The sequence below is a fragment of the Poecile atricapillus genome, chromosome 1, assembly GCF_030490865.1.
Source record: "Poecile atricapillus isolate bPoeAtr1 chromosome 1, bPoeAtr1.hap1, whole genome shotgun sequence".
NCBI classification, from domain to species: domain Eukaryota; kingdom Metazoa; phylum Chordata; class Aves; order Passeriformes; family Paridae; genus Poecile; species Poecile atricapillus.
Genome location: NC_081249.1, coordinates 135456961 through 135482818, shown reverse-complemented (window position 1 = coordinate 135482818; position 25858 = coordinate 135456961). Strand labels below are relative to the sequence as shown.

Sequence of the window (25858 nt, the reverse complement as noted above, 5' to 3'; positions counted from 1 at the left end):
TGAACATTTGAAGGATTTAAAAGCACAGCATCCTGTAGATGAAATAGAGCAATAAAAAATTACATGATTACTGAATCAATATTTTACTATTTCCTTATGCTGAAATCCTTCATTTATGGTGAAAAATGATTGTCTGTTTACTTCTTATCTTCTGCAAATATCACATCTGTTTTTTCACCCCTCCTCTTGCCTCCTCCCTTTGAATCTCCTCCCTGTGATAGAATCAATTGCCTCAGTGGGTATTATAAAAAGCCAAGTTTCCAGTGGAGTTCCCATTCACCCTCCTTAGCCACCATGGGGCTAAGAGTGGCCAGCCTCTTCCTCCTCTGGCTGGCTCTTTCCTCTGCTAATGAAATAAAGAAAGGTAAGTTCTAGAGATGGAATGGTAGCAGATTGCCTCCTGGGAAAGGGAGAGAGTTAAAATATCGCTGTGGAGCTGGAATGAGGCAGTCCGTTTAAATAATATTCTGGAGTTTGAGGACGCCTTAAATTGCTTAAGCTTTCAAATATTGAGGCTGCATTGCGTGGACCAAATTGGTAGATACTACTTTCTTTGGAGAAGTTAGTGCCTGTATCTACTGCATTGATTTCTAGTTTGATATGCTTGGAAAATACTTTCAGAGTTGCTTTTCTTTCCATGCATTGAGTCTTTACTAGGTATGGCAACAACTTGACAGAAAGGAACTGTAAGACTTTGAGAGGTTCATTTTTAAAGCAATGAAGGAAATGGATGATTGTGTCTTCTGTTACTTTGGAACAACATAAGCTGGTCTTCAAAAATGAATGTAATAACATTGAAAAAAGCTAATTTTGTCATTTAGGACATTTTAAATCCTTTTCCAAAAGCTCTAACTTACTGTATTTGCCGTAAAATTTGAAATAATGGAATGGAGCACTCGTACTGAAAACTGCTTTTTAGAGAAAATGGTGATGAACTATATCCAGTGATCAGGTTTGGGCTATTGAACTTGGTCTGTTGTGTCTTGAATTCAGCAGTGAATTCAACCAATGAAAGCTTTACCTTGGATTTGGTCTTCCAGCTGTGAGCTCAAGGGAGGATCTCTGTGTAGCCTTCCTTCTGGGGAGGGAAACATTCCTGCTTGGCTGGATGTATCTGGTATGATTGATACCGTCAAAGTATAGTTACCTAGAGGTGTTCTTAGTAGTTTTGCTTTCTCATGTTAAATGATCCAAGAAAATCTTGTGAAGATGAGAGATATATCAAGATTCCCAAGGAGGCTCAGCTTTTATGATTTGCCCCTAACTTACAGTATCTGGAGATTCATCAGATATTGTGTTAATTTGTATTATTTGTTGGTATAGATGGCAGGGAAAGGAACAAATCATCTTCATATTTTGCTATTGCAAAAACTTTTTTATTTTTCTCCTCCTACTATGGCTATTTTCTGACCTATCTTCTGAAAAATTTCTGTCTTGCAGCAATAGGAATCACTATTGCTTTTAGGAAAATAAATAATTCAATGAAATCTCCTGTTGTGCACAAGCCCTTTCATAACCTTTAAACTATTTGCCTTCCAGAGTAGGTAGTACTTTCTTCGTTTCCCACCTGTTTTGTTTCTAGTACATGTTGCACCAGGGAAGAAGATGGTTCTTGGAAAAATTTAATATTGATAAAAATAATACTGTGATTCAGAAAAAAATCATATGCTTGGCACAGAAACCAAGTTAGTGGTCAGTATTAAGTTTCCTCACCTCATGCAGATAAGTTCCTTCTCCTTAGTGAGGATTATAGGATATACCCTGGTCTCAGAATTATTTACTAATATCTTATTCACCTTTAAAGATTTTAATATTTTTTGTTGACCTGGCAGATACTTGATCAGGCTTGAAATCTATGGAATCACTGTGCACATAATTGCAAGTGGCTCCTACTGTAAAATGAAACACTTACCTTTTTTAACACTAGAGCATTTCTTGCACTTCTTTTCATCTCTATTTCTTTTTCATCACTTAACAGGAAGGACAAGAAGCCATGGCCACTATGTCTGCAGCACTTGGGGAAACAACCATTTCAAAACTTTTGATGGAGACGTCTACCAGTTCCCTGGCATTTGCGAGTACAATTTTGTTTCCGACTGTCGAGAGGCTTACAAGGAATTCTCTGTCCACATCCAGCGTGCTCTCAACAGCAATGGCCATCCTGAGATCCAGTATATTCTGATGAAAATCAAGGATATAATGGTCTACCTCAAACCAAACCTGGTTGTAGTGGAAGGGCGGATGTAAGTTCTTTTACTATAATGGTGTTCAGAGAAATGTGCTGGGAAGATAAAAGCAGAATTGATTCTTTATACAACTGTCTGTGTACCATTGGAGAAACTGCTACAAAGGATTTCCAGAGACAAACAAAAAAAAAATCTTTTTGAAAGTCAGCATTAAAATTGCTTTGGCGAGGGGCTTTAGTTTTAATTGTCATTTCTACACTGGCATAAGGGATTATTTAAATGCAAGTCAGGAATAGGTTTGAGTGAATTGTTCTTCCAGTTGTGCAGAAAACAGTGCAGATTATGAGCCAGATTTTTCACTGTTTTAAAATTACATAACTTCATTTTATTAACAGCATCATCTTGAGTTTTACCTTAGCAGATGGTCTAGCAAATCCTTGAAAAGTAAATGCATTTCTCTGTGTTTTTTTCCTTTTATTTTCTGAGAGAAGAGGGTAGTTTTTTCTGATCTTCATTAATAATTCTTTAAGATCTGATGGCCATTTCTCAAGGGAGTTTAATAGATATATCACAGGTCAAAATTTACACTAATTTATCTGTGGCAATATGTACTTTTTTCAGACTAAGCAGTGTTATTTTTCTCCTTCTATAACATGATTAAACAAGAAACTTGTCTGACACCGTTACTGATGCTAAGTAGTGTCTTCACCTAGTCTTTCCTATCATTAATGTATCCTTGTAGTGTGTGCATTTATACTCTGAAGCAACTCATGAGTTGCTTCATGAGTTAATTAGTATGTTTTAGCATAATTGAAAAAAAGAGAGCTTTTTATTTGTCATTGGAGAACTCAGTTTTGCCCAAAATTCAACTTTTGCTCTAAAGTTCGCAAGCCACTGCAATGAAAATATGTTCAAAGGTTGAAGGTAACATTCAGTTTTCCAAAAATCATGTTAGAATGCATGACAAAATGAAAGAAAGTTACAAAAAATTAATTCTTGCCTCAAATTGAAAAAGCTCTTAATTGTGTACTCAAGTCTTAAAAAGAACTCCATGAAAAACAAGTTAGAAGTCCTTTTAAAATTGTTTCTCTTAAACCGAGCCATTTTTGTCTAGATAAATTTTACTGTCATAAAACAACAGATCCCTGCTGAACAGGTTTTTCTGCTTGGATTGAATTTATTTTTTTGTAGAACTTAATTTTCCGTATTGATCCTGAAATGATAAATGATCAAATGTCATGTAAAATAGCATTTTGCAGTGCTGAAGTGAAAACTGTGAAGTAAAAAAGTGTATGGATTAGCCTTCAGGTACCTGATCCACTGATTGATTGAATGTCCTACTATTAGAAAAAAAGATAAATATTCCATTCTGTGATATTTAAAAGCTGAAAAGATGTCCAAGATTTTATGCTCCCCCTCAAGAAACATAATCTATCAAGACTTCATTGTTTATTGATGAACAATGCCGTCAAAAGCAGAAATAATGATCTCTGAGTTTTTACCTAGATGTGTAAGTCATTTGGACACGTTAAAAAATGTCTGATGTAAATAGCTGTAAAAACCCTAGTGACAAAAAATTAGGAGATAAAGCTCTCCCAGTCAAGAGATTAGTTAAGAGATGTGCATACACATGCATGAATCCTGATGGATAGAAATTACATTGATTAATCTGTACAAAATTAACCACTTATTTTGATTGGATTCCAGTTTACATTACTGCTGTTTGAACAGACTCTAGTCCTCTAGATTTTATAGGATAAGACTGCCTGCCACAATCCTTTTATTGCTGAATGAAATTCAGCAGTTCGATTTACTTGTAAGACATGAATTGTTATCACAGAAAAATATCTACGCTCAGCCCTCTGCAAACTGTCTTCTGTCACCATTAATAAGCTCAGTCCTGTACACTTAAAACTAAGTAGCTAACTACTGAAAGAGCTACTGAATTCCTCTTAACATTCTCCTTTCTTTTCAAAATTTTTTTGGCAGTCCCTGTAACTGCCATTGCATTCTGAACTCTCTCTTAAGGAGGCAGTTCCTTGCAATGGAACATTGATTCTCTCTGAATTGGCTGAGATATTTTGGTAAAGAAACACTGTAAATTATGTTGTAGCTTGTTTCATTGATGTAAATTATTAGTGAGTGTTTGAACATCCTCTGTTAATACCACAGTGATGATAGTTTTTCTTTGATTAATTTAAAGACGTCTGACATTTTGGGTTTTTTTGAGTTAAAGAGCCCGAAGTGTTGGGTAAGCTTTTCCTCTTAAATTGCTTTGCCTTTTAAATGAGTTTTTGCAATGAGTTATTGTCCCAAGTGTCAGAAAGAGAAGACTTTATGCCTCATTAAAACAAGGCATCCTGTGCAGTTAGGATCAGCTAGTCAGACTAGTTTCTCTATTCCTTGTGGTATTTGGCTTCTTACAGACATTCACCTTTAGGTTTCCTAACTAATGCAAGGTCTGTGATTTTCTTCTAGTGTGAAGACACCTTACTACACCTCTGGTGTCCTTATTGAGAGCAATGAAATTTACACCAAGATTTATGCCAAATTAGGCATGGTTTTGATGTGGAACCAGCAGGATGCCCTGATGGTATGTATGATCAAAGTATTTTTAATTGGTATTTCCTGGGTTTCCTGGGATATTTCTCTATCTCAGTAGGAAAAAAAAAAAAAGGGAGGGGAGAAAAGGAGGTAAAAAAGTTTACGTTTTTCTTTTTTCTTGTTGTTATTTAGGTGGAGCTGGACAACAAATTTAATAACCATACCTGTGGTCTCTGTGGGGATTACAATGGAATTCAAATCTACAATGAGTTCATCAGTGGAGGTGTGTCATCCCACCATACTGACAGCTGTCACTGAAGATAGGCTGACAAGCCCTGTGCATGGAAACACAGGAGAGCAAATTTCACTTGAGAAGTTTCTGTGATTGCCCCAGACTAAACATTAAGTTCCAGTGCTGCATTCCTGATCTAAATTTATTCTGTTCCAGATTAATCTTTTTGTTCTTTACTAGCCTTCTTTTCCTGTTTCCCCTTTACATTTTTGAGCACAGTTAGACATCATTCGGAGCAGGTACCTGTGTCTGACAGGCATCTTTGGTATCATAGTAACTGTTTCCCTTAATCAATAGAGTTTCAGGAATCAGGTGCTCCTTGTCAATTTTTGGAGCTCAGAAAGTTCTCTTTATGTTTTTTTCTCATAGATGCAAGCTACAACTCAATTACATATGGGAACATGCAGAAGATCAGCAAACCCAATGCCAAATGTGAAGATCCAGATGAAACTCAGGCTCTTCCAAGCTGTAATGAGCATGTAGGTATTTCTTGTGGTGAACTTTATTTACATGGGCACATGGAGACATCCTTGTGCAGCAGGGAGTTAGTTGCAAGGAGCTGGAAGGACTCTCCCTTCCAGGATAAATGGTTACTTTTTCTTAGCTGTTCAGAAGATAACAGGTTTTTTTCAAGATAAGAAATGTCCAGAAGCTCAAATGCTTAAAAATCTCTTAAACATTATTCACCTTCCTCCTCAGCGTGATGAGTGTCAGAGGTTGCTGACTTCCCCTGCATTTGCTGACTGTCGGCTACGTCTAAATTTGGAAATGTACATCCAAGCCTGCATGCAGGACAAGTGTGCCTGTAATGGGAAGGAGGACTCCTTCTGCCTCTGCAGCACCATCTCTGAGTATTCCCGCCAGTGTTCACACGCAGGTGGCCGCCCAGGAGAATGGAGGACACAGAACTTTTGCCGTAAGCAGCTACACAAATTTTACAAAGATCCAAATGTTTCATGCATGTAGAACCATGAAATTTAAATTCATTACTTCTTCGCAAAACTGTTGGCATGTATTATAAATTTCATACTGGTAGTGCTAAAAATATGATGTTCTCCCTTTTTTTTCCTTCTGTTACTTTTGCTATTAAGAAATATTTTTCAGCACATTCTGCTCCCATTAAAAAAAGTTAAGATTTGATGCTGCAGGAGATGGGAATAATTTGATCAATTTGAAAGCAAAAGAAGTAAATATAAAAACCAGTTCAGAACTAGATGAACATGCTTTTCCATGTGGAGTCTGGCTTGAGACACCACTGACTTGAAGGGCGTATGATTTGTGGGTTTCAGGAATGATGGACTTAAGTCAAATAACTCATGGTGTCTTTCTTATTCTTTCAGCCAAGAGCTGTCCTGCTACTATGGTCTATAGAGAAAGCAGCTCACCCTGCATGGATACTTGCTCACACTTGGAGATCAGCAGCCTTTGTGAGGAGCACTACATGGATGGCTGTTTCTGCCCTGAAGGCAAGTGCTATTCTAGCTGTTGCATCTGGGACAAAAGCAAGAGCCCTGGCTAAAGGAGTCATACTAAAATACTACATGTAGTCAAATAATATCTTAGAAACGAGAAGTGATACTCCTTATTTCCCCCCCTAGAGGAACATAACTGTAAAATTTTCTAAGGAGGTAGTAATTGATTAATTAATCAATTATTTTTTAGTTCAAACATATGAACACATTAAAAACCTGCTTTTTAATTCTCAACTAGTGGGATTTTGATACTATATAGTAAATAATGCATTTTAAATTGAATAGTTCTGAGACAAAGGAGACAATGGACATAATTTGCCCAGAGAGTGGCAATGAGGGACAGCAAGTAAAATTCTCAGGCTTGCCGTCAATCTTAACTTTAGGAGAGAAGATTGCAGTGGTAATCTTCACAGACAAAAAGACTAAAAATCTAAACATATGACATTCTGAGATTGTTCTTATATGCTTGCAATAACCTTTTTATCTATGTATAGTTATAAATAAACAGGCTTGGATTTTCAAAGCTGAATAGAAGTGCTTTCCATCTGTCTTATATTAAAAAAAATAGAGACAGTATTCTTCACAATTTAGATAAACTCAGCCTGTGTGGAAAATTAGAGTTTTTCCTCTGTGGAAATTGCTTATTTGAAAAAGAGCTGCAATATTTGATGTTGTATTTTATAGGAACTGTGTATGATGATATCAGTGAAAAAGGCTGCATCCCTGTTAGCCAGTGCCACTGCAAACACGGTGGAAAGGCGTATGCACCTGGAGAAAGCATTTCCAAAGAATGTGAAGAATGGTAAGGATTCTAGTTGTTTGACGCATGTCTTTGAATGATTGTAAATGGGTTTGCATTTTTCAAATTACCAGTTGGTCATAACAAATGGCCTGAAAAGACTCTGAATTTGATGTTTATGTTGCATGTCTACAGAACAAAATTTCTGAAAAGTTTTCTTGATTCTATGGCATATGTCAGAGGGAAAATCTCAAGGAAATGGTCAAGGATACAGTTCTAAAACACCTGGGAATAGCTTGCTGGTTGCCAGATACACAGATACTTTCAGTGATGCCAGCTCCTGTAACAACTACAAGCATTTTTTGTATTATTTGTCTGTTTATAGCACCTGTAATTCAGGCAGATGGACCTGCAAAGATTTACCCTGCCCAGGCACATGCTCAGTGGAAGGAGGTTCCCATATTACCACCTTTGATGGGAAGAAGTACACCTTCCATGGAGACTGCTATTATGTGTTGGCCAAGGTACTGTGTACTGTGTACTGTGTACTGTGTACTGTGTACTGTGTACTGTGTACTGTGTACTGTGTACTGTGGGGATGCTCTCTTGTAGAATGAAGCACATTCCATAAGGCCACTTCCATAAGGCAAGGAAAGCAGAAATGCTGGAAGTTGTACAAGAAAATTCGGGATTTAGCTGTAATAGCCCTAAGGGGAAGCTGGGGACTTACTGCGATGGGTGATGAACTCAGTGAAATAGAAGACTGCCTATGCAGTCATTATCCAGCGGAGTCCTTTGTATTTAAGAAGTCAAAAGGTGTCAGGATTAGACGTTCTTGGCCACTTCTGTAATACCTATTTCTGAGTCAAAGTCAGGGAGGGAAAAGAGGTAGGCAGCTGTTTCATTCATCCCTAAAATATCTGGTGTCCATTCTCCTAGAGAATGAGGAAAATCTTGAGCGAAGAAGGTTATAATATGACTGATGAATTTAGTCTTCGTTGTGGAAATCATCTCATGAGATTTTTAATTTGACAAATGGAAACTTCTTTCCCTGTGACTGTAGGATACTGCAAATGAAAGTTATGCTCTCCTGGCAGAGCTGGCTCCCTGTGGTTCCACGGACAAGCAGACCTGCTTAAAGAATGTTGTGCTGTTAGTGGATAACAAAAAGAATGTAAGTGCTGTTCTGTGGATTCTGCTAGATATGTTGGAAATTAGCGTATTTCCCTTAATGTGGGTGAATACTTTTTTCTTCTGGAGTCATTACTGTGGAGAGATAAGGAACCTCAGGCAGGTTGACAAACAGCTCAGGTTTCTGCCTTGAGAATTCAAAATAAACCTAAACTTAAGTAAAGATAAGACTCAAAACAACTGACATTTCCCCTCCCTCTTTCCTCTGCTCTGTGCAATATGATTATTCTCACAAAATTCCAGGTGTCTGCAGAGAAGAGTAGCATTCTTCTCTCCCTCATAGTTTTTTTCTTAATTCGGATATGATTTTGTAGATCTAATTGAGTCTTTTTCAGAAGAAAAAGACTGTCTTTGAACGGTGATACAATCCAACCTTCTCAAATATTCACTTTAGTATTCTTTGTTTATGAGAATATATAGACTATATGTGTAATTTACATACATATACACATGATTTTCTTCACATATTTATGGATTTCCTTGTTCTTGCTGGCATTAATAGAACATAAGAAAACCAAATCAGGATCCAATAATTTTATGTTTCTATATGTACAGAGTAGCATCCGAGGAAGTTTAATAAACTGCTTTCTTACCATGTCAGAATCATATTAACCATCACACAGAAGCTGTAGCACATGCTTTAATAAGGAATAGGAACTTGCTACAGATTCTGAAGACCTAATATTTTCTTTTACCTGCTGAAACCAAAATTCCCATTATAAATGAGTTTTTCCTTCCATTATTGCTGTGAATTCTTGTAGGCAGATGTAAGAGAAACACTGAATAGCAAGACGAAACCTTACATATACCCTCTAGGGCTGCTTCCAGGTTCAATTTTCAGATAGATTTTTCCTTTCAAAAATTTGGAGTTCTAGATAAAGCCTAAATGTGTCAAATGCACTTCCTGTTAATTTTCTTTGTATTGGTTCATTTTCCTCAGTCCCTGAAACCTCATTGATTCTGTTTGCCATTACACAGGTGGTGGTTTTCAGATCAGACGGTAGCGTGCTCCTGAATGAGATGACAGTCAATGTGCCTCATGTGTCAGGTAAGGGACACAGCCTTGTATGTCAAGTGGCACACACCCGACTTCTCATGTAGGGATGTATTTTTACAGAGGCAAAAGTGGAATAGAGGTATTTAGCACTTTCCAAACCTGGTTACATGGCGTGGACTTTCTCATTTGGTTCTGATCCCATAGATCAGTCAATATAAGAAATAAACTTGTTAAATTTGTGAGGACCAGCATCATATCCAGTTGGTCAGTGATTTTTAAAGGAAAATAATTATTAATGTGATCCTGGTATCAGAGATTTCATACTGGGTGATACATGAGAATCTAATAAGAAGTGCTTTGGCTTTTGGCAGCCTGTGTGTCTGTTTACTACAACAGTTCATGTTTTGTTTTTCAGCCAGCTTCTCAGTATTCAAGCCATCTTCCAGCTACCTTGTTGTACAAACTTCTTTTGGGCTTCAGATGCAGATCCAGCTGTTTCAAGTCATGCAGCTGTTTGTGACTGTGGATCAATCAGTTAAAGGAAAACTTCAAGGCAAGTGTCTATGCAAATGCGAAGCAAAGCTGTGCTGTTTCACAGCTGAATAATCACTCTTTATGAAGGATTACTCATGCTACTTGTTGATTCAAGGGGAGAAAACTGAAAGAAAATTGAATCAAGCAGACTAGAAATGGGTTTTTATTTTTTGATATTGAAATTACCTATCACTCTGGTGTCAGTACATAGATGTTTTTTAGAATATTCCTTACTTTTGTATTCAGTTTAAATTTTAACTATCCACAAAACGAATTTTTTGGTGTACTTTGTGGTTTCAACATCATCAGAAAGCATAAAAAATATGGGCTAGGATAGTAATCTCTTGAAGCACAGATATAGTATGGAATAAGTAATGCTTATGTGAAATTTTTACCTTGTTCTCAAATAGGTCTTTGTGGAAACTTCAATGGAATGGAAGGTGATGACTTTAGAACAACTAGTGGTCTGATTGAGGCTACAGGATCTGCCTTTGCTAACACATGGAAGGCTCAGTCCACCTGCACAGACCAGGTAGAAAAGCTGGAAGACCCCTGCAGTCTCAGCATTGAAAGTGGTAAGCACATTTAATAAGTCAGATGGTCGTCTTCTGCCAGGATGAGCAGTGTCTGCTATGCGTTACTGCAACAGGCGTGTAAGAGTTGTAGTGGGACATTGAAGATTTTTTTACAGGACTGTAAAATTATTAATATATGCAAGTAGGTATACATACAAGCACTTCATCAAACTAACGTGAATATTTAAGGGGTAATTGTAAAAGAATCCTTGGGTGGAAGAATGAGAAAAACAATCATTAATTTGTCTTTTCTGCAAAGACAGGTTGTATCTCCTAGCATTATCTATCTTTATGTTTAACTTAGCTTTATGGTCCCCAAATGGAAGAAGTTGTACACAATTCCATGTGTACAAGTTGCAAAAGTATGGTGCAATTTTTGATTTTATGATTGCATGTCTCTGAATGAAGGATTAGAAGTACATGTATGGTGATTGCATGTAGTTTCTCCACTACCCAAAATGCACACAGTTCTCTCATTTGTATTGTTGCACTCCATTTATGTGTCAGCGTAAGTAGGCTTGGCACAAAGAAGATAAGGAAAGGTGATGAAATTATCTTTTTTTTTTCAGCAAATTATGCTGAGCATTGGTGCTCTTTGCTGAGAAACCCAAAGGGTCCTTTTGCAAGATGTCACTTAGCCATTGATCCTTCAGAATACTATAAGGTACTGTAATTTTACACTCTTTTAGTACTACATTATTTCAGATAGTTAAGTGTAGATATTTATCATTGTTTGAACATTTGAAATATCAGTGGGTATCTTGTCCATAAGAGATGCTGAAGTTTTTGCATTGACAGATTCAAGCAGCATAGCATCCAAAGTATCTAATATGATGAGATCCTTATGGGCTGCTGCTGAATAAAAATGTACATTTTTTTCTTTTGCTTTCTTATGTTTTGTATTTCATGTACACTTTTATTATCTTGGATATTTGGACTGAAAAGAAGATTCAAGAGTTGCACATGTACACAGTCTAAGCCTACCCTTAAACATTAGTTTCTGTAAAGTTGAGGGGAACATTCCAACGACATACTGGTTGGAATGTAACACCAAATCATTTTCATGATTTCCATGCTCATCTCTGTTGAGCAGTAAGTGAGGCTTACCTGAGGAAAAGGAATTCCAAAATCATTGCTTATACTTGGAAGTCAGTGTAAGTTCAAACTTTGTAAAGGTCTTCATAGACCTGGTTAATATTTTGCCTTTATTATTCTAGTTTTTGTGGATCTCTGCATTTCTAATTAGTAACTGAGAACAAATGGTATCAATATCCTTTAAAAAAGGTGCTCTTAGGAGGCTGACTAATTTTTAAAGATTGAAGAGGCTTGGCTTATGTTAGAATGAACATCCAAATATTTTCATTGTGTATTAAATAAAGCAGCACTTTAACTTTCTGGTCTTTCTCCATTCCTTCCATTGTTCTCTGGTCATGGGAATTAATACAAACAACATCAGGAAAACAGGACATTTTGTAGCAATCAAGTTGCAATTGCCCATTGATTTAATGACTTAAAGACCCTTTTGTTCTTTTTTATCAGAAATGTAAATATGACACCTGCCTCTGTGAAGACAATGAAGAATGTTTGTGTGCTGCCCTATCCTCTTACTCAAGAGCCTGTGCTTTCAAAGGGATCATACTGGGAGACTGGAGAAAGAGTGTCTGCAGTAAGTAGTGGAAGAGTAATCCCTGTAGAAATAATTAACCATGAGAAATAAGAGGCTCTCTCTTAATTTGTTTGTCAGCGATCTCACTGTTAAGGGATTTGGAGTATCTTAGAAATGTCTAAGGGACCTAAAAAAGACAATGCTGATAAAGTTTACTCATTCATGTTATATTCTTCAGATGTAATTTGGAAGTTTTATACTTAAAAGTAGAAATCAATATTTTTACCTTTCACCTTCTTTCCCCAGTCTTTCTATTATAATTCCATTTATTAATGGAATCCCAGCCATCAGGGCTTTTACCATGCATTTGTTTATCAATGTCTTTCTTTCTGATCATGCTTGCTTTTCATCAACAATTCAGTATGTTTGAGACTGGAAGTTTATTGTATTGTGCTCTGTATCTGATTATCAGTATGTGAAATAAATAGGGGTATGAAAGTAGAAACTGTTAGTAGCAGTTAAAATTAGGTCTTCAACTGGTAAAATTAGATTAGTGTTACTTGTGACTTCTGATAATTTTGTACTTTAATAAGGTCTAAGGGAATGTTTTTATCACTACATTCAGCACAGCCAAAGAAACCAAAATGGAAATTTCAATGCCAAATTGTCCATCCTGCATTCTTTAATTATCAGTTTGTCTTTTTTCCCCTCCAGGCAGTGAAGCATCTTCTTGCCCAGGAAATCAAGTCTTCCTTTACAATCTTACAATGTGCCAGCAAACCTGTCGTTCCCTTGCTGATGGTGAAAAGTATTGTTTGCAAGACTTTGCTCCTGTGGATGGCTGTGGCTGCCCACCCAATACGTACTTGGATAAGCATGATAACTGTGTGCCCATCTCCCAGTGCCCATGTTATTACAAGGGATCATACCTGGAACCTGGTGAATATTTCACAAAAGATGGAGAACGCTGGTATGTTTTATTTTGGCTTCTTGTTTGTGGAGAAAAAGCCCTTTAAAATTGCTTATTAGGTGTAAGGTGCTTAGGTTTTTTGGTACTTTAATGGGTATTTGTAATGCATTTCACAGCATCTTTTTGCTGAGCAAAGCATTATCCTGTTGCAATGCAATGTATCAATAATTGAGATGTGCAACTTGCTTTGGAGGTGTGAGTACTAGCCTTCACAGATAAATGTTATTCTGAACCTGCAGTGTTAATAAGGCTTTTTATATAAACTAATAATAAATTATATATATAATTATATATAATTATATTTATAATTATATATAATATAATATAATATATAATATATAATATATAATATATAATATATAATATATAATATATATTATATATTTTATATTATATATTATATATTAGATATTATATATTATATATTATATATTATATATTATATATTATATATTATATATAAATATATAAATTTATATAAACAAATCCTTAGACTTAAATTTAACATCTTGATCTTGCTTTTTTTTTTTAATTTCTACTTACTTCACTTTTCTAGTGTTTGCCGAAATGCGAAGATCCAGTGCACTTCAGTGAAAATAAGAATGAGAAGTAAGTGACATTCTATAAACTAAACTAGAATAAAACCCATGATGAACGTCCCAACCCAAACCTTCTTTCCTTTTGAATTTTCCATTTACTTGTTTTGTGTGTTTTTTTCTCTTTATGTAAAACAGTAACACATTCTCACTTTGTTCTCTCTTCAATGAGCCTACTTTTCTCATAAGGATAGACTGAGATTTCTGTCTCAGAAACTACCACCTTTCACTCACATTACTTTTGCATTGTCTTGGTTGATCTAAAGCAACAATGTACCTTTCAGGTGGAAAAGAATGTTCTTCCAACAAGACATACTTTGACTGCAATGCATCCTCAAAGTGGACGTCGCAAACACCTCTACAACTTAGCTGTCATACTCCTCAAACTGATCATGTAAGTATTCAACTTTTCTTTGTGTCTTGCTTTGTTTATTCTGTAGTCTTTACACATGGTGCTACACAGCAAATACAGTTGTAACTAACCATTTATTTCTCTTTGGTTTAATCTACCCTTCTTTTCTCCCCCATTATATTAATCTGTTGCCATTTTCACAATGATTCCACTTATGGTTTCCCTATCCTCTTACTTTTTACTGTCTTTAGTAGAGTCATCATTTCCAACTGAAAAAGAATGTGGGTTCTTAGACAATCAAAAAAGAAAAGAAAAAAAAAGAACCTTATAAAACTAATCAATATTAGACTGTGTGGTTGTAAACAGAGTTTATTTAAAGACTGCTTGTGAAGAAGTGGAATTAAGATGCAGTGCTTTGTCATAAGATAACCATTTCTCCTTATATTCCTTAGTTCCAGACGGAGTGTGTCTCAGGCTGTGTGTGTCCTGAAGGTCTATTTGATGATGGCAGAGGGGGCTGTGTTGAGCAAAAAGATTGCCCATGCATTCATAACAATGAGTGGTATTCTTCTGGAGGCAAGATAAAAGTGGACTGCAATACCTGGTGGGTTATAAGTGAATGCTCTCTTCTCAAATATATTCTATGCAGTATATTCATAGTCCTGTCTAGGCTTATGTACTACAGTAGCTGCAAAAGCTGGAAGTATCATCCTTAATTTTAAGGAATACTTATTGCTATCTTTGAAAATACAAATTCTGCTGAAAGTATGGGAGTAGGAGTTACGTCTGTTTACAGTAGGCATCTCTTGTTGGGAAAACTAATTTTTAAAAAATAAATGCTATCAGATCTAAAGATTGTAGTTCAACAGAGTAAAAATCATGGCTTAAAGGCTTAAAAACAGGCTAAACAATTGAAGCTTGGATATTTTGTACATTATTAATGTTATATCAGACAGCTGCTTGGTTTGTTCTGCAGTTTTTCAAACCACACACTCTTGGCGACGTCTGAAAATTCGACTTCTCTGCTCTCTTCTAGCACCTGCCATAAAGGGGTTTGGGAATGCACTGATGATGTGTGCTATGGGACTTGTATGATATATGGAAGTGGCCACTATAACACTTTCGATGGGAAATTCTATGACTTTGATGGGAGCTGTGAATATGTGGCTACTCAGGTAATTCTCATCAGGAGGGCTGCAAAGGAATTTGATTGCCTTGAAAATCTACTTTTCTTTTTGATTTTGTCACTCCTTATTGCCTGCCACTGTTGTTCCCAAGGTATTCTCACATTCTGCCAGGATAAATTGTGTATTTTCAGTGCAGGCAAGCTGTGTGAATGTGGATTCTTTTTTACTAGGCTGAGACTGTGTTAACTGTTTATATGTATGCATAGAAGTGTACATATATGGTTGTGCATCTGTAAAAATATGTGTGTGTAGGATCTCACATTTGAAGGAGCAGTAACTTTTTATACATTGTGAAGATTTAAATTATTTCAGTTTTTATGAGAGTGAACTACAATGAAATATGCTACCTCATTTCTCATGTTCTTTATTTTTTTTTAATTTTTCTTTTCTTTTTCAATAGGACTTCTGTGGTGCCAAAAATTCCAGTGGTTCATTCAGTATCATCACAGAGAATGTCCCCTGTGGAACTACAGGAGTCACATGCTCAAAGGCTATCAAAATGTTCCTAGGGGTGAGTGATGATAGTCAGCACAAATCAGTAATCAAGTATTACCAAAAATATAATGTTCCGAAGTCATGCCCCTAAAACCAGCTGTAACAAGCATTAGAGGCCCTATCAAATTATTCTCTAAAGGTGTCGGTTCTCAGGTGATGAAAACTCTCAAACAGAAGTACTACACCACTCCCTGCAATCTTGAAAGTCATCTCAGAGTTTGAGCTATTGGTTTCAGAATAAGTTGCATCGTTACAAGTATCTAATATTTTATCTCATCATAGAAGTTAGTGTTATAATACTTCTCTCTTTTATCTTTCAGAAAACTGAACTGAAATTGGAGAACAAAGAGTACAAAGAAATTCAGCGAGATGTTGGTGATGATGTGCAGTATTGGAACAGGACAGTCGGCCTGTACCTGGTTATTGAGGCTAGCAACGGTGTGATGCTGATCTGGGACAAGAAGACTACTGTTTTCATCAAGCTGAGCCCTGATTACAAAGTCAGTGCCTTTCTGTCTTTTTCTGAAGCAGTATTATGGATAGACAAGGAAATGTAAATGTGCTTTTATTCTGACTCCACGTCTATATCCATTCCTATATCCTCTGTGCGCTGATGATTAGCTTGCATTATTACCATCACAGCTTGCAGAAGTGTTTCCGGGGTTTCTTACAGTCTATCACAACGCATTGCACAGAATGCATAGGATGTTTTTCCAATAGAGATAAACATCTCAGGAAATACTCCTGAGTTTGTGAGTATTTATAGCCAATCATCCAGAATAATTTAGGGGATGTGAACTGACTGCACATGTGCTTCGAAACCTACGTGCAATCTCAGCCCTGTGTTAAAACCAAACTCCCTATACCATGTATGGCCATGGTTCTGGTTCTTGAAATTCAGCATGCTGAATTGGAGAATATTGAGGCATTGTACAAACAGTGACATACTGTTTCTTGAGGGGACTGGTGGACCTTAAATAACACTACCAAAAATTCACCATTGAGGGCAGACTGATACATTTTCTTTCAAGAAAAATGGGTCCCTGTAATTTCTTTTTTAAGAATGAAGAAATGGTGCTCATTATGTTAGAAACTTTTAATAAAAACAGCTTTGAGCAGAAATGTTTTACCTTAGGCTTATATTAATAGGTGAGTTATGATAAAATGAGAAGAATGGGGAATAAATAATTCTTCTCTGTAAGCTGTAAGAGGCTTGGACACCCTTTAATATTTTAAGTTGAATATGGAAATAGAGATATGGAAATACACCAGATATAATTGATTTCAAGGAGAGAAGACATGGCAGCTGAATAATTTGCTGAGGACAGACAAAGATTTATTTTCAGTACAAATGATTTGACAGTAAAGATGAAAGTCATCCTTTACACAGACAGTCATTTGTCATTTTTCATGTCAATGTTTTGCTCTTATTTTACCAGAGCCTGTTTCTCACTTCCATGGTATATTTAAAAACTCAATTTTCTTTTCCAGGGCAAAGTGTGTGGTCTGTGTGGCAACTTTGATGACAAGGCAAACAATGACTTTACAACAAGGAGTGGACTGCAGGAGACTAATCCTCTGGATTTTGGAAATTCCTGGAAACAATCTCCCATGTGCCCAGATGTCACAGAAGAGATTAAGCCCTGTGATCTGAAACCACACCGGAAGTCCTGGGCAGAGAAAGAATGCAGCATCATCCAGAGTGAAGTCTTCAAAATTTGTCACTCCAAGGTTTGTAGAAGACAGTAGGTGATGGGACAGCACAGTGCATTTCTGATAATGCAGAGCCAAAAAGACCATCAGAAATGAATGAAGAGATAAATAGAGTGATCTTCAATTAAGTCTTCAGTACATCTACAGGTGTCAGCACATTTCATGTGGCCTTGGTCAAAGTAGTCTCCATCTCTGTGGTAATGGGCCCGTGTCAGTGGTGGTGGCAGCCCCAGCTGTACAAAGCCATATTCATTACCACAGTTTCACTGCTACTGCTCTGCAAGTTAGCTTCAGAAATGTATCCTGGACAGGTCTGTGTGTACTGCAGTAGCACCATCTCTTGTTGAGAGACAGTCAGTATTACAAGTACTGAAGGACTACAATCATCCTATCAGACCTATCTCCAGATGGAAATTCATACTAAACATGAAAGGTGGCTATTGAAGAGGCTACTACTTCTTGTAGTATTCAATCCACAAAATGATCTTCTTAGGCACCACTGACATCACATAGTTTAGACAGAGAGCTACTGGTACTGTGCCTCTGAATTGCCACAGCAAACACTGTGACAGCCCACAGCTTCCAGAGTACAGTGGACAGAGAGCACTTCTCTTTATTTCTCATCTCTTTTCTGATGTATGGTAATACTAACAACAGTTTGCTCCCAACTCACAGTGGAAAAGTCACAAAGAATTTTTAATTTAATTAATTTTCTATATGTTTCCACATGGTTTACTTCAGCAGCAAAAATCCAGTCTTAGTTTCTCCTCTTGCAGACTCAAACAGAAAAACAAAAAAACTAAAAAAACCAACAAAAAAGCGCTTTTTTTAATGTGTCATTGGATAAACTCCAAAAACTGACAGGCACAAAATGATATGCTTCATATTTGCTGTGAATGCAGCCTTTCTGACATTGTTTACCATTTGGTTGGCAAAGGTTGCTGGAAAATAAGACTTTGCTGGCATCAATTCAACTTGGGTTTTGGGAGCACTAAAATGGAATTCTATTAGGAAATGTGAGCACTGCCAAGGACTCTTATTTTGTTTTTTCAGTCATAGCAACTTATGAAGGAACTGTATTATTTTAAGTCTATTATTCGCCAGAATATATTGAGCAGCTTCAAGCTTGTAAATGTTTGTGACTTGATGACTCTTAGACACTGTCTCATTCCTGGCCAGCTCAATTCCCATATATCAAGAGATCTCAAATGTATTAGTTTGAAAACTAATTTGGAGATGAACTAGGGCATCATTTCTTTCCCTGACAGGTGAACCCACATCCTTTCTATGAAGCTTGTGTTCATGATGCCTGCTCTTGTGACAGCGGTGGAGACTGTGAGTGCTTCTGCTCTGCAGTTGCAGCATACGCCCAAGAGTGCATCAAGGCTGAGGCCTGTGTTTTCTGGAGAACTCCTGATATCTGCCGTGAGTAACAGATAAACACAACTGTATCTTTCTAGCTGCTGTCAAAAAGCCAGTCAAATAAATCATTAGTACTGTCACTGCAAGGTCATGCTGGCTACTTGGTGAAATCTTTTCTCAGAATATCAGGGAACAAACAGGGCTAGTAAATTTGTGTATTTCAACTCTCTTTTGTTCAGCCTGGCTTCTCTTCTCTTCTCTTCTCTTCTCTTCTCTTCTCTTCTCTTCTCTTCTCTTCTCTTCTCTTCTCTTCTCTTCTCTTCTCTTCTCTTCTCTTCTCTTCTCTTCTCTTCTCTTCTCTTCTCTTCTCTTCTCTTCTCTTCTCTTCTCTTCTCTTCTCTTCTCTTCTCTTCTCTTCTCTTCTCTTCTCTTCTCTTCTCTTCTCTTCTCTTCTCTTCTCTTCTCTTCTCTTCTCTTCTCTTCTCTTCTCTTCTCTTCTCTTCTCTTCTCTTCTCTTCTCTTCTCTTCTCTTCTCTTCTCTTCTCTTCTCTTCTCTTCTCTTCTCTTCTCTTCTCTTCTCTTCTCTTCTCTTCTCTTCTCTTCTCTTCTCTTCTCTTCTCTTCTCTTCTCTTCTCTCTCATCATCTATCTCTCTCTTCTCTCAGTTCTTAAAATTACTCAGAAAGTCTTGGGTACCAGTGTTTTGAAGTATCCTAAGTTTAAGCAAAGTCTGCTTAAGTCCAGGTCTTTTACCTCAAGAGAAATTTGGCCAGCTTAACTTATAGATTGAATAGCTTGTACCTTTAAAGGCCTGCTCAGAGCTGCATTCTGGCAACCTTGATTTTAATCAGCTTCTCTCTTTTCTCATCAGCAATATTCTGTGACTACTACAATCCTCGCAATGAGTGTGACTGGCACTATGAGCCTTGTGGCAGTAATATCACGACCTGCAGGATGATCAATAATGTCAGCACCAACTTTACAGTACCACTACTGGAAGGTAATAAAATCCTTGCCATTTTATGTTGTGTTTTGCATAACTTTGTTCAGATATCTTTTAATAATTATGGACTAGTCAGTCAACTTGATGAGATGTTCCTAAATCTGCTATGTTGAGTTCGCCTCCAGTCTTACATAAATGTTTCCTATAATGTAATTTATTATTTATTACCATCAATAGGTGATAGTTACATTGCTGTCAGGCACAAAACTAGGACTGTGCTTGGATAATATCCTGGAACATGCATTATTATTACATCATGGTTATTTTGAATCCCATCCAAAAGTATTTCAAAAGCAGGAAAATATTTGATATGGCAAAGAAGCAAATCACTGAGAGTTGGGTGTTTTGACCCTGATCATTTTTTATGTACCAGATCATATTGCCTTTACTAGATAATTGTGCAACATCCACTTACCTTTACACTGGAAAATATCTTTCATAGCAGACACATGGATGCTGCTATATATTGGATTCTTAATGGAGATTCTGTTTCCTTTGTAGATGAGATATTAGTAGGTGACAGTCCTTGTGGTTGATAATGGAACAGGAATTTCACGTTAAAAGGACTGCAATGATCCCAGAATGGGAAAGTGTACAAGTATACAAGTGTACAAGTTCACAAGCATACTTGTGCACTGTAGTTACTGTAGTAACTACATTATGTAGACATAAGTACTGTCTCTACAAAGTAAAGCTGGAGAAAAAAGCTGTATTTTTAGCCATAAAGTTTTTTTCGGCTGGACTGGAAGCACTCCAGTTTAGGGATTGGCAAGAAATGCCTTGAGTTTGACTTTGCTTTGAACTGCTATTAAAAAAATTAAAAGGAAAAAATCAAACAAACCAAAACTCAAGAGAAACAAAACCAAACAAAAGAAAATACCACCAAAAAACTCTACTAAAAAAATCAACAAAAATCCTTAATCAAAATATTTTTTAAAACCCAACAAACCTCTGTGTTTTAAAATATATTGCCTTATGTTATTAGAAAGATTTGGGAAGTGTCAGAAGGCAGATTATTATATAGCCAATTATCTTTCTGAATTATTTTTGTTGTTTAATTTCAATAGAAATAAAGAGCACACCTATTTTTCTTAGGACATCTTAAGTCCAGTCTGGCAGTATAAAGTGACTTTTAAGTATCAGTTACTTACATGGTTCTTCAGTTTAAAGGCTATTTAGAACTCCAGTACAGTATAAAGAGGACTTCATGTCATTAATAATTGGACTTAATAAGTGGTTATTTGGAGGAAGGAGATACAGTAGTAATAATAATAACAGGATAATATTTTTAAGTGTGTTTACATGAAAAATGGAAAAAAAATTGACAGACAATTAATCCCTTGCAGTGAAGTTTGGATCACTGCCCACGGGTAAGGAAAAACTGAGGTAGAGCTACCTGGTGCATTCAAGGCATATAAACAAGGTCTAATGTTCAAGAAATGTAGTAAAGAACCTGTTTGTTAGTGAATCTGCTTCCATATTCCTCAGAAAATTATTATTGATATAGTGATCTATACAAAAATTGGGGTGTATTTTTGTCTTAAAATTACTAGCTGTCCATAGGAGTATAAATTTGGGGTTTCTCCAAGGTACTGAACTAAGAAAAAGAAACTTCACTAGTTTTCATAAAAACCTCTTACTTAATCCTCCTCACCTCAGTATTATCAATGAGAACTGTTGAAGTCTTCTGGAAAGACCAATTGCCTATGGTTTGTTTTGAATGGGAAGTTTTACTTTGATTTGAATGAGAAGTTTTACTTTCTTCTATTTCTTTCACTATGCTTCATTCAGTGAGAATAATTTACTTTCAGAAGATAATATATTACTGAGTTAACTTTTTGTACTTTTTTTGTACTTTTTCTTCATCCTGTATTCTGTTCTACCTGTCATCAATAGGTTGCTACCCCAGATGCCCTAAGGACAAGCCTATTTATAATGAAGAGACAAAGGAATGTGTAACTGAAGATCAATGTGGATGTTACCTTGAGGATGGAACCCATATACAACCTGGGCAAGAAGTACCCACAGAAGAAAACTGTACAATATGGTATATAAAAATTACTTGCAGTAATTCAGGAAATAATTTGTGTATGCTGAGTCCCTCATTTACTTTATTGGGCCTCAAACAAGTAGAGATGCAACTTCAACTGAAGAGCTGGTATATTCTTGCATTTCATAATTTTCCATACTCATAATAATCCAGATTTCAGGTTGGTAGTGTTAATATAATAAGTGTACTAGCAAATTCACTAATTATATCTGTCAATTGTTGTAAATTATATATTGGAACTGGGGTGAACTTCTAAAAGAACCTTTCAATTCTCGGGACTTTTTGGGAAGAGAGGGGCTACTCTGCCTTGCATTCTCACTTAAAACTGGGACTTCAAAATCACTGTAATCTGAAATACTCTTGCTCTGAATGAGATGAATCACAATTGTTTGCTTAGACTGTTAGTAATGACAGCACTTACTCTGGCTTAACATGTTGACCAGAGAATAATCTGATCTAGCTGTAAGTTCACTCTGTTAAACAGTTGTTATTGCAACTTGCAATTGTACTGAAAGTGGTGACTTAGTTTGAAAGAAAAATGGTAGGCAATACTAGAAAAGACACCCAGAAAAATATCCAGTAGTATGAATGAAAATCAAGTGACAAATACTGATGTTTCTCTGCTCTTGATTCTGCTAACAGGTGTCATAACACATAAGCAACATTTTAATTTTTGAAAATTTTTCTTTTAGTGTCTGTGTCCCATCAGGATCCATACAGTGTAAACCACTCCCAGGTAAATAGCATTTGGGTTTTTCTGGCAACAGAAGGAAGAAACAAAAAAAAATATAGAACTACTCTGCCTGGCTCTACAAAAGACTTAGTATTGATTTAGAATAATTCTTTTCAGTGCTAGTGAAAGTTGTGACTAAAGAAAATTTGGCAGTAGTTTCATCGAACCTTGTTGTTAGTACTTCTGGTTCAACCTTTTTCTCATGTCCCTTCAGTCTTTCTCCTTATGTCCCACACCCAAACTAATGTATTTCACTATGAGTCTGCACTTCCTGAACATGTAGTTTTTAATATAAAAATGTCAGATAGTAAATTGAAATTATTATTTCTCTCAGAACATTTTAAAACCTACTTTCTAAGTCTGTACCACCAGGCATTTTATTCAGGACTTGATTAAACATGTTCTAATGTTGCTTTAAATGTAAAGATAAATTAGCACAATATAGTAGATCTAAGCTCCAGGTACAGCTCTGAAACACATGCATTATTCATGTAAATGCTCTCTTGTCCATAAGTATTTTGCCTCTGCCTCTTACGTGGTAGTAGAAAAATTGCACAGTAAAGCTCTTTCTTTCAGGGTGTCCTTGTGTCATCAATGGAACGAGTTACGAAGTGGGTACTGTTGTGGGACAAGTACAGGATGGTGACATATGTATAATATACATCTGTGCAGAAAATGGTTCTGTAGTTCCTGGTGAAGTCTATCCTTGTCCAACATCTTCACCTACAACCATTTCAACCTCCTTCCCTTCCAGTACTCTTACCACCACTACCACAGGTAAATCATCAATACAGATATGATCTAAAAATTGTTTTCTTTAAGGAAAATATTTTAAATATAGAAAGTACAATTATATGGGATTATAGTTGACACAGAGCAATATTTGTGGATTTTTTTTATCACACCACACTAAGAAAGAATTTTAGCCTTTTAAGTTGATTTATTTCTCATGAAAGGAATTGTAAGTATAAATGTACAGGATGCCTTCCTATTTCTGAAAAGGACATGTTCACATATCAATATCCTAATGGGATAGTAGAAATAATGTTAGAGTGTCCAAAAAAAAAAAAAATACTATTATATTTATTTTGAAATGATAGAGTAATCTCTTTTTGTTCTATTTCAGTTTCCACTACAAGACATCCAGTAACTACAAGTAAGTTAAAAATGCAAAACAAGGTTGTTAAAAATGTCAAAGGAATATTTAAAGGAGGAGTAAATGAAAGACAATCAATGCAGAAAAATATATTTTAAACAAAAATTAATATTTTTTTAGAATTTCAAAAGTGCCATTAGTATAGAGAGAAGAAAGACCTTTAAAGGCTTCAGCTTCGTAATTTTATTTTGATGTAAAACATCTAATTTAAAGACCTGGTAATACAGAACTGATTTTAGAACTCCTTTCTTTGGAAAGATGACAAATTGCAATGCAGTCCTCTAGTCCTTAATAGAAGAAAATAAAAAAGGGATCTTTTCAGGACGTTCTCTGTAAAGTCTGAAATTTCTGTCTTTTCCTGCAGCTCCTTGCTTTGGACTAATCTGTGATTGGACTGAGTGGTTTGATGTTAGTAAACCTGAAGAAGCTGGCGGTGACTATGAAACATATGATGAAATAAGAAAACATGGATACAAGATATGTACAGCTCCTGAAGAAATTGAATGCAGGGCTAAGGATAAACCTGATGTGAGCTTAGATGATCTTGGTCAGAAAGTAGAGTGTAATGTTAAATATGGGCTTATCTGCAAAAATGATGAGCAAGATGTAACTATGTGGCCACTTTGCTATAATTATGAAATCAGAGTAAACTGTTGTGAGTGGCAAGAAATTCCTTGTGGGTCTACAATTACACCTACAATATCACAAACTCCAACCACCACCAAGACAACAATACCCACAACCACGACTTCAACAGAGATTACCACCACGCCACCTGTACATATCCATTCCACAACAAGTGAGTATACACCATCAGTCCTCACTCCAGTAATTTCAACATCTACACCTAACAAATTTACTTTGCCTTTGAAGAAATAAAGGGCTATTGGCTTCTAAAGGCAGGTCACAATCATAGAGAATGTTGATCTACAAGGAAGTCTTACTTAGGAGGGTTTGGACTTCTAAGTTTCTGCTGGAGAAAATATGCTCAGAAGTCCCTGGTGTAGAGAAAAGTGTAGGCCATGCTTCAAGCTTTTGTTGGTAGAGGAATTTTCTGGATGGGGCTGTGCAGGCATCCTTCTTCAGGTTAACATTACCTTTCTGATTTTGTGAGAAGCACTTTCCAGCACCATGCCTATTCACTTCACTACGGAGAGAGGGCCCTTTACACTCTATATGCATGGACGTCAAGAATTCTGCTTTCTGGGGCTGGCCCTAGAGACCGTTGCAATGCCTTCTGGAACCCTTGGCTTCCAGAAAGCCAGAGCCCATCTCAGTTCCTTTTCATGCTCAACTTAGACAGATGGTGAACTGATGGAAAACCTTGATTTTCCTGCTGTTGGACCTTGTCCTTCAGCTGGCCAGAATCTAGTCACTGGACCCATGCATGGTGGGCAACTGGAGTGGGGCTTTTTAGTCTGTGACACTCTCATTCTAGGAACAACTGGGCAGACTTTCTTCCCTTTCTCCTCCTCCTTTGGCATGTCAGTGCAAGTCATTGCCAATGGTTCTAGATCTTAGAAGCAAGGATTACACTGGGAGGCATTTGGAACAGTTTTGCACTGAAGAACTCCACTTGTTGCGAACTGTAGCCTTTTGCTGATGACATCTGCTAGAACTCTGGGAGGCCCTTCAGCAGGCTAACATTCCACCAGGGGGAAATTTCATGACAGTCAGGCAGGAACTTCCTCTTCACTCTTCCATCTCTGACCATGGAGTCACCACCACACAACTCTTACTCCTGAGATTTGTGAGATGTTCAGGTAAAGAGGCAGAGGTAGAAGGCCCCAGACAGATCCAAAGCATTGCTCCTACTCATCTCTTCCCTGTTGGTAGGTCTCTCTGGTTTGGTGAGAAGCACTTTCCAGACTATCCCCAGTATCTTCACTAGGCAAGGAGGGCTGTGACCTTGCATGTGCATGACTTTTAAGGGTTCTGCTTTCTGGGGTCAGAAAGGAAGGGCTGGTCCTAGGGACCTTTGCAATGCGAAGGATGGGCTGACCTCTCTAGCTCTGTGGCAACTGCCTCATGCACAGCTCCTGTTCTTTTCACATGGCATCCCACTCATGCATTTGTGCCTTTGTCTGTTTTCTCTCTCCCTGCTGT

General features: G+C 36.8%; 1 protein-coding gene across 1 annotated transcript in view; it reads left to right on the top strand.

Annotated features, from left to right (window-relative positions):
- Positions 1–294: 294 nt before the first annotated feature.
- Positions 295–25858, top strand: part of MUC2 (mucin 2, oligomeric mucus/gel-forming) — a 56709-nt gene continuing 31145 nt past the window's right edge. Inside the window, exons 1-30 of the mRNA XM_058848310.1 lie at positions 295–364; positions 1979–2243; positions 4665–4779; positions 4923–5013; positions 5392–5501; positions 5722–5938; positions 6363–6488; positions 7179–7296; positions 7619–7757; positions 8297–8407; positions 9403–9472; positions 9837–9974; positions 10366–10530; positions 11100–11194; positions 12070–12200; positions 12855–13106; positions 13663–13715; positions 13987–14096; positions 14507–14658; positions 15091–15229; positions 15642–15752; positions 16057–16236; positions 17228–17467; positions 18718–18874; positions 19682–19810; positions 21710–21860; positions 22556–22599; positions 23173–23373; positions 23723–23752; positions 24117–24522. Coding sequence (XP_058704293.1) covers positions 295–364; positions 1979–2243; positions 4665–4779; positions 4923–5013; positions 5392–5501; positions 5722–5938; positions 6363–6488; positions 7179–7296; positions 7619–7757; positions 8297–8407; positions 9403–9472; positions 9837–9974; positions 10366–10530; positions 11100–11194; positions 12070–12200; positions 12855–13106; positions 13663–13715; positions 13987–14096; positions 14507–14658; positions 15091–15229; positions 15642–15752; positions 16057–16236; positions 17228–17467; positions 18718–18874; positions 19682–19810; positions 21710–21860; positions 22556–22599; positions 23173–23373; positions 23723–23752; positions 24117–24522 — 4316 coding nt within the window. The remainder of the gene's footprint in view (positions 365–1978; positions 2244–4664; positions 4780–4922; positions 5014–5391; positions 5502–5721; positions 5939–6362; positions 6489–7178; positions 7297–7618; positions 7758–8296; positions 8408–9402; positions 9473–9836; positions 9975–10365; positions 10531–11099; positions 11195–12069; positions 12201–12854; positions 13107–13662; positions 13716–13986; positions 14097–14506; positions 14659–15090; positions 15230–15641; positions 15753–16056; positions 16237–17227; positions 17468–18717; positions 18875–19681; positions 19811–21709; positions 21861–22555; positions 22600–23172; positions 23374–23722; positions 23753–24116; positions 24523–25858) is intronic.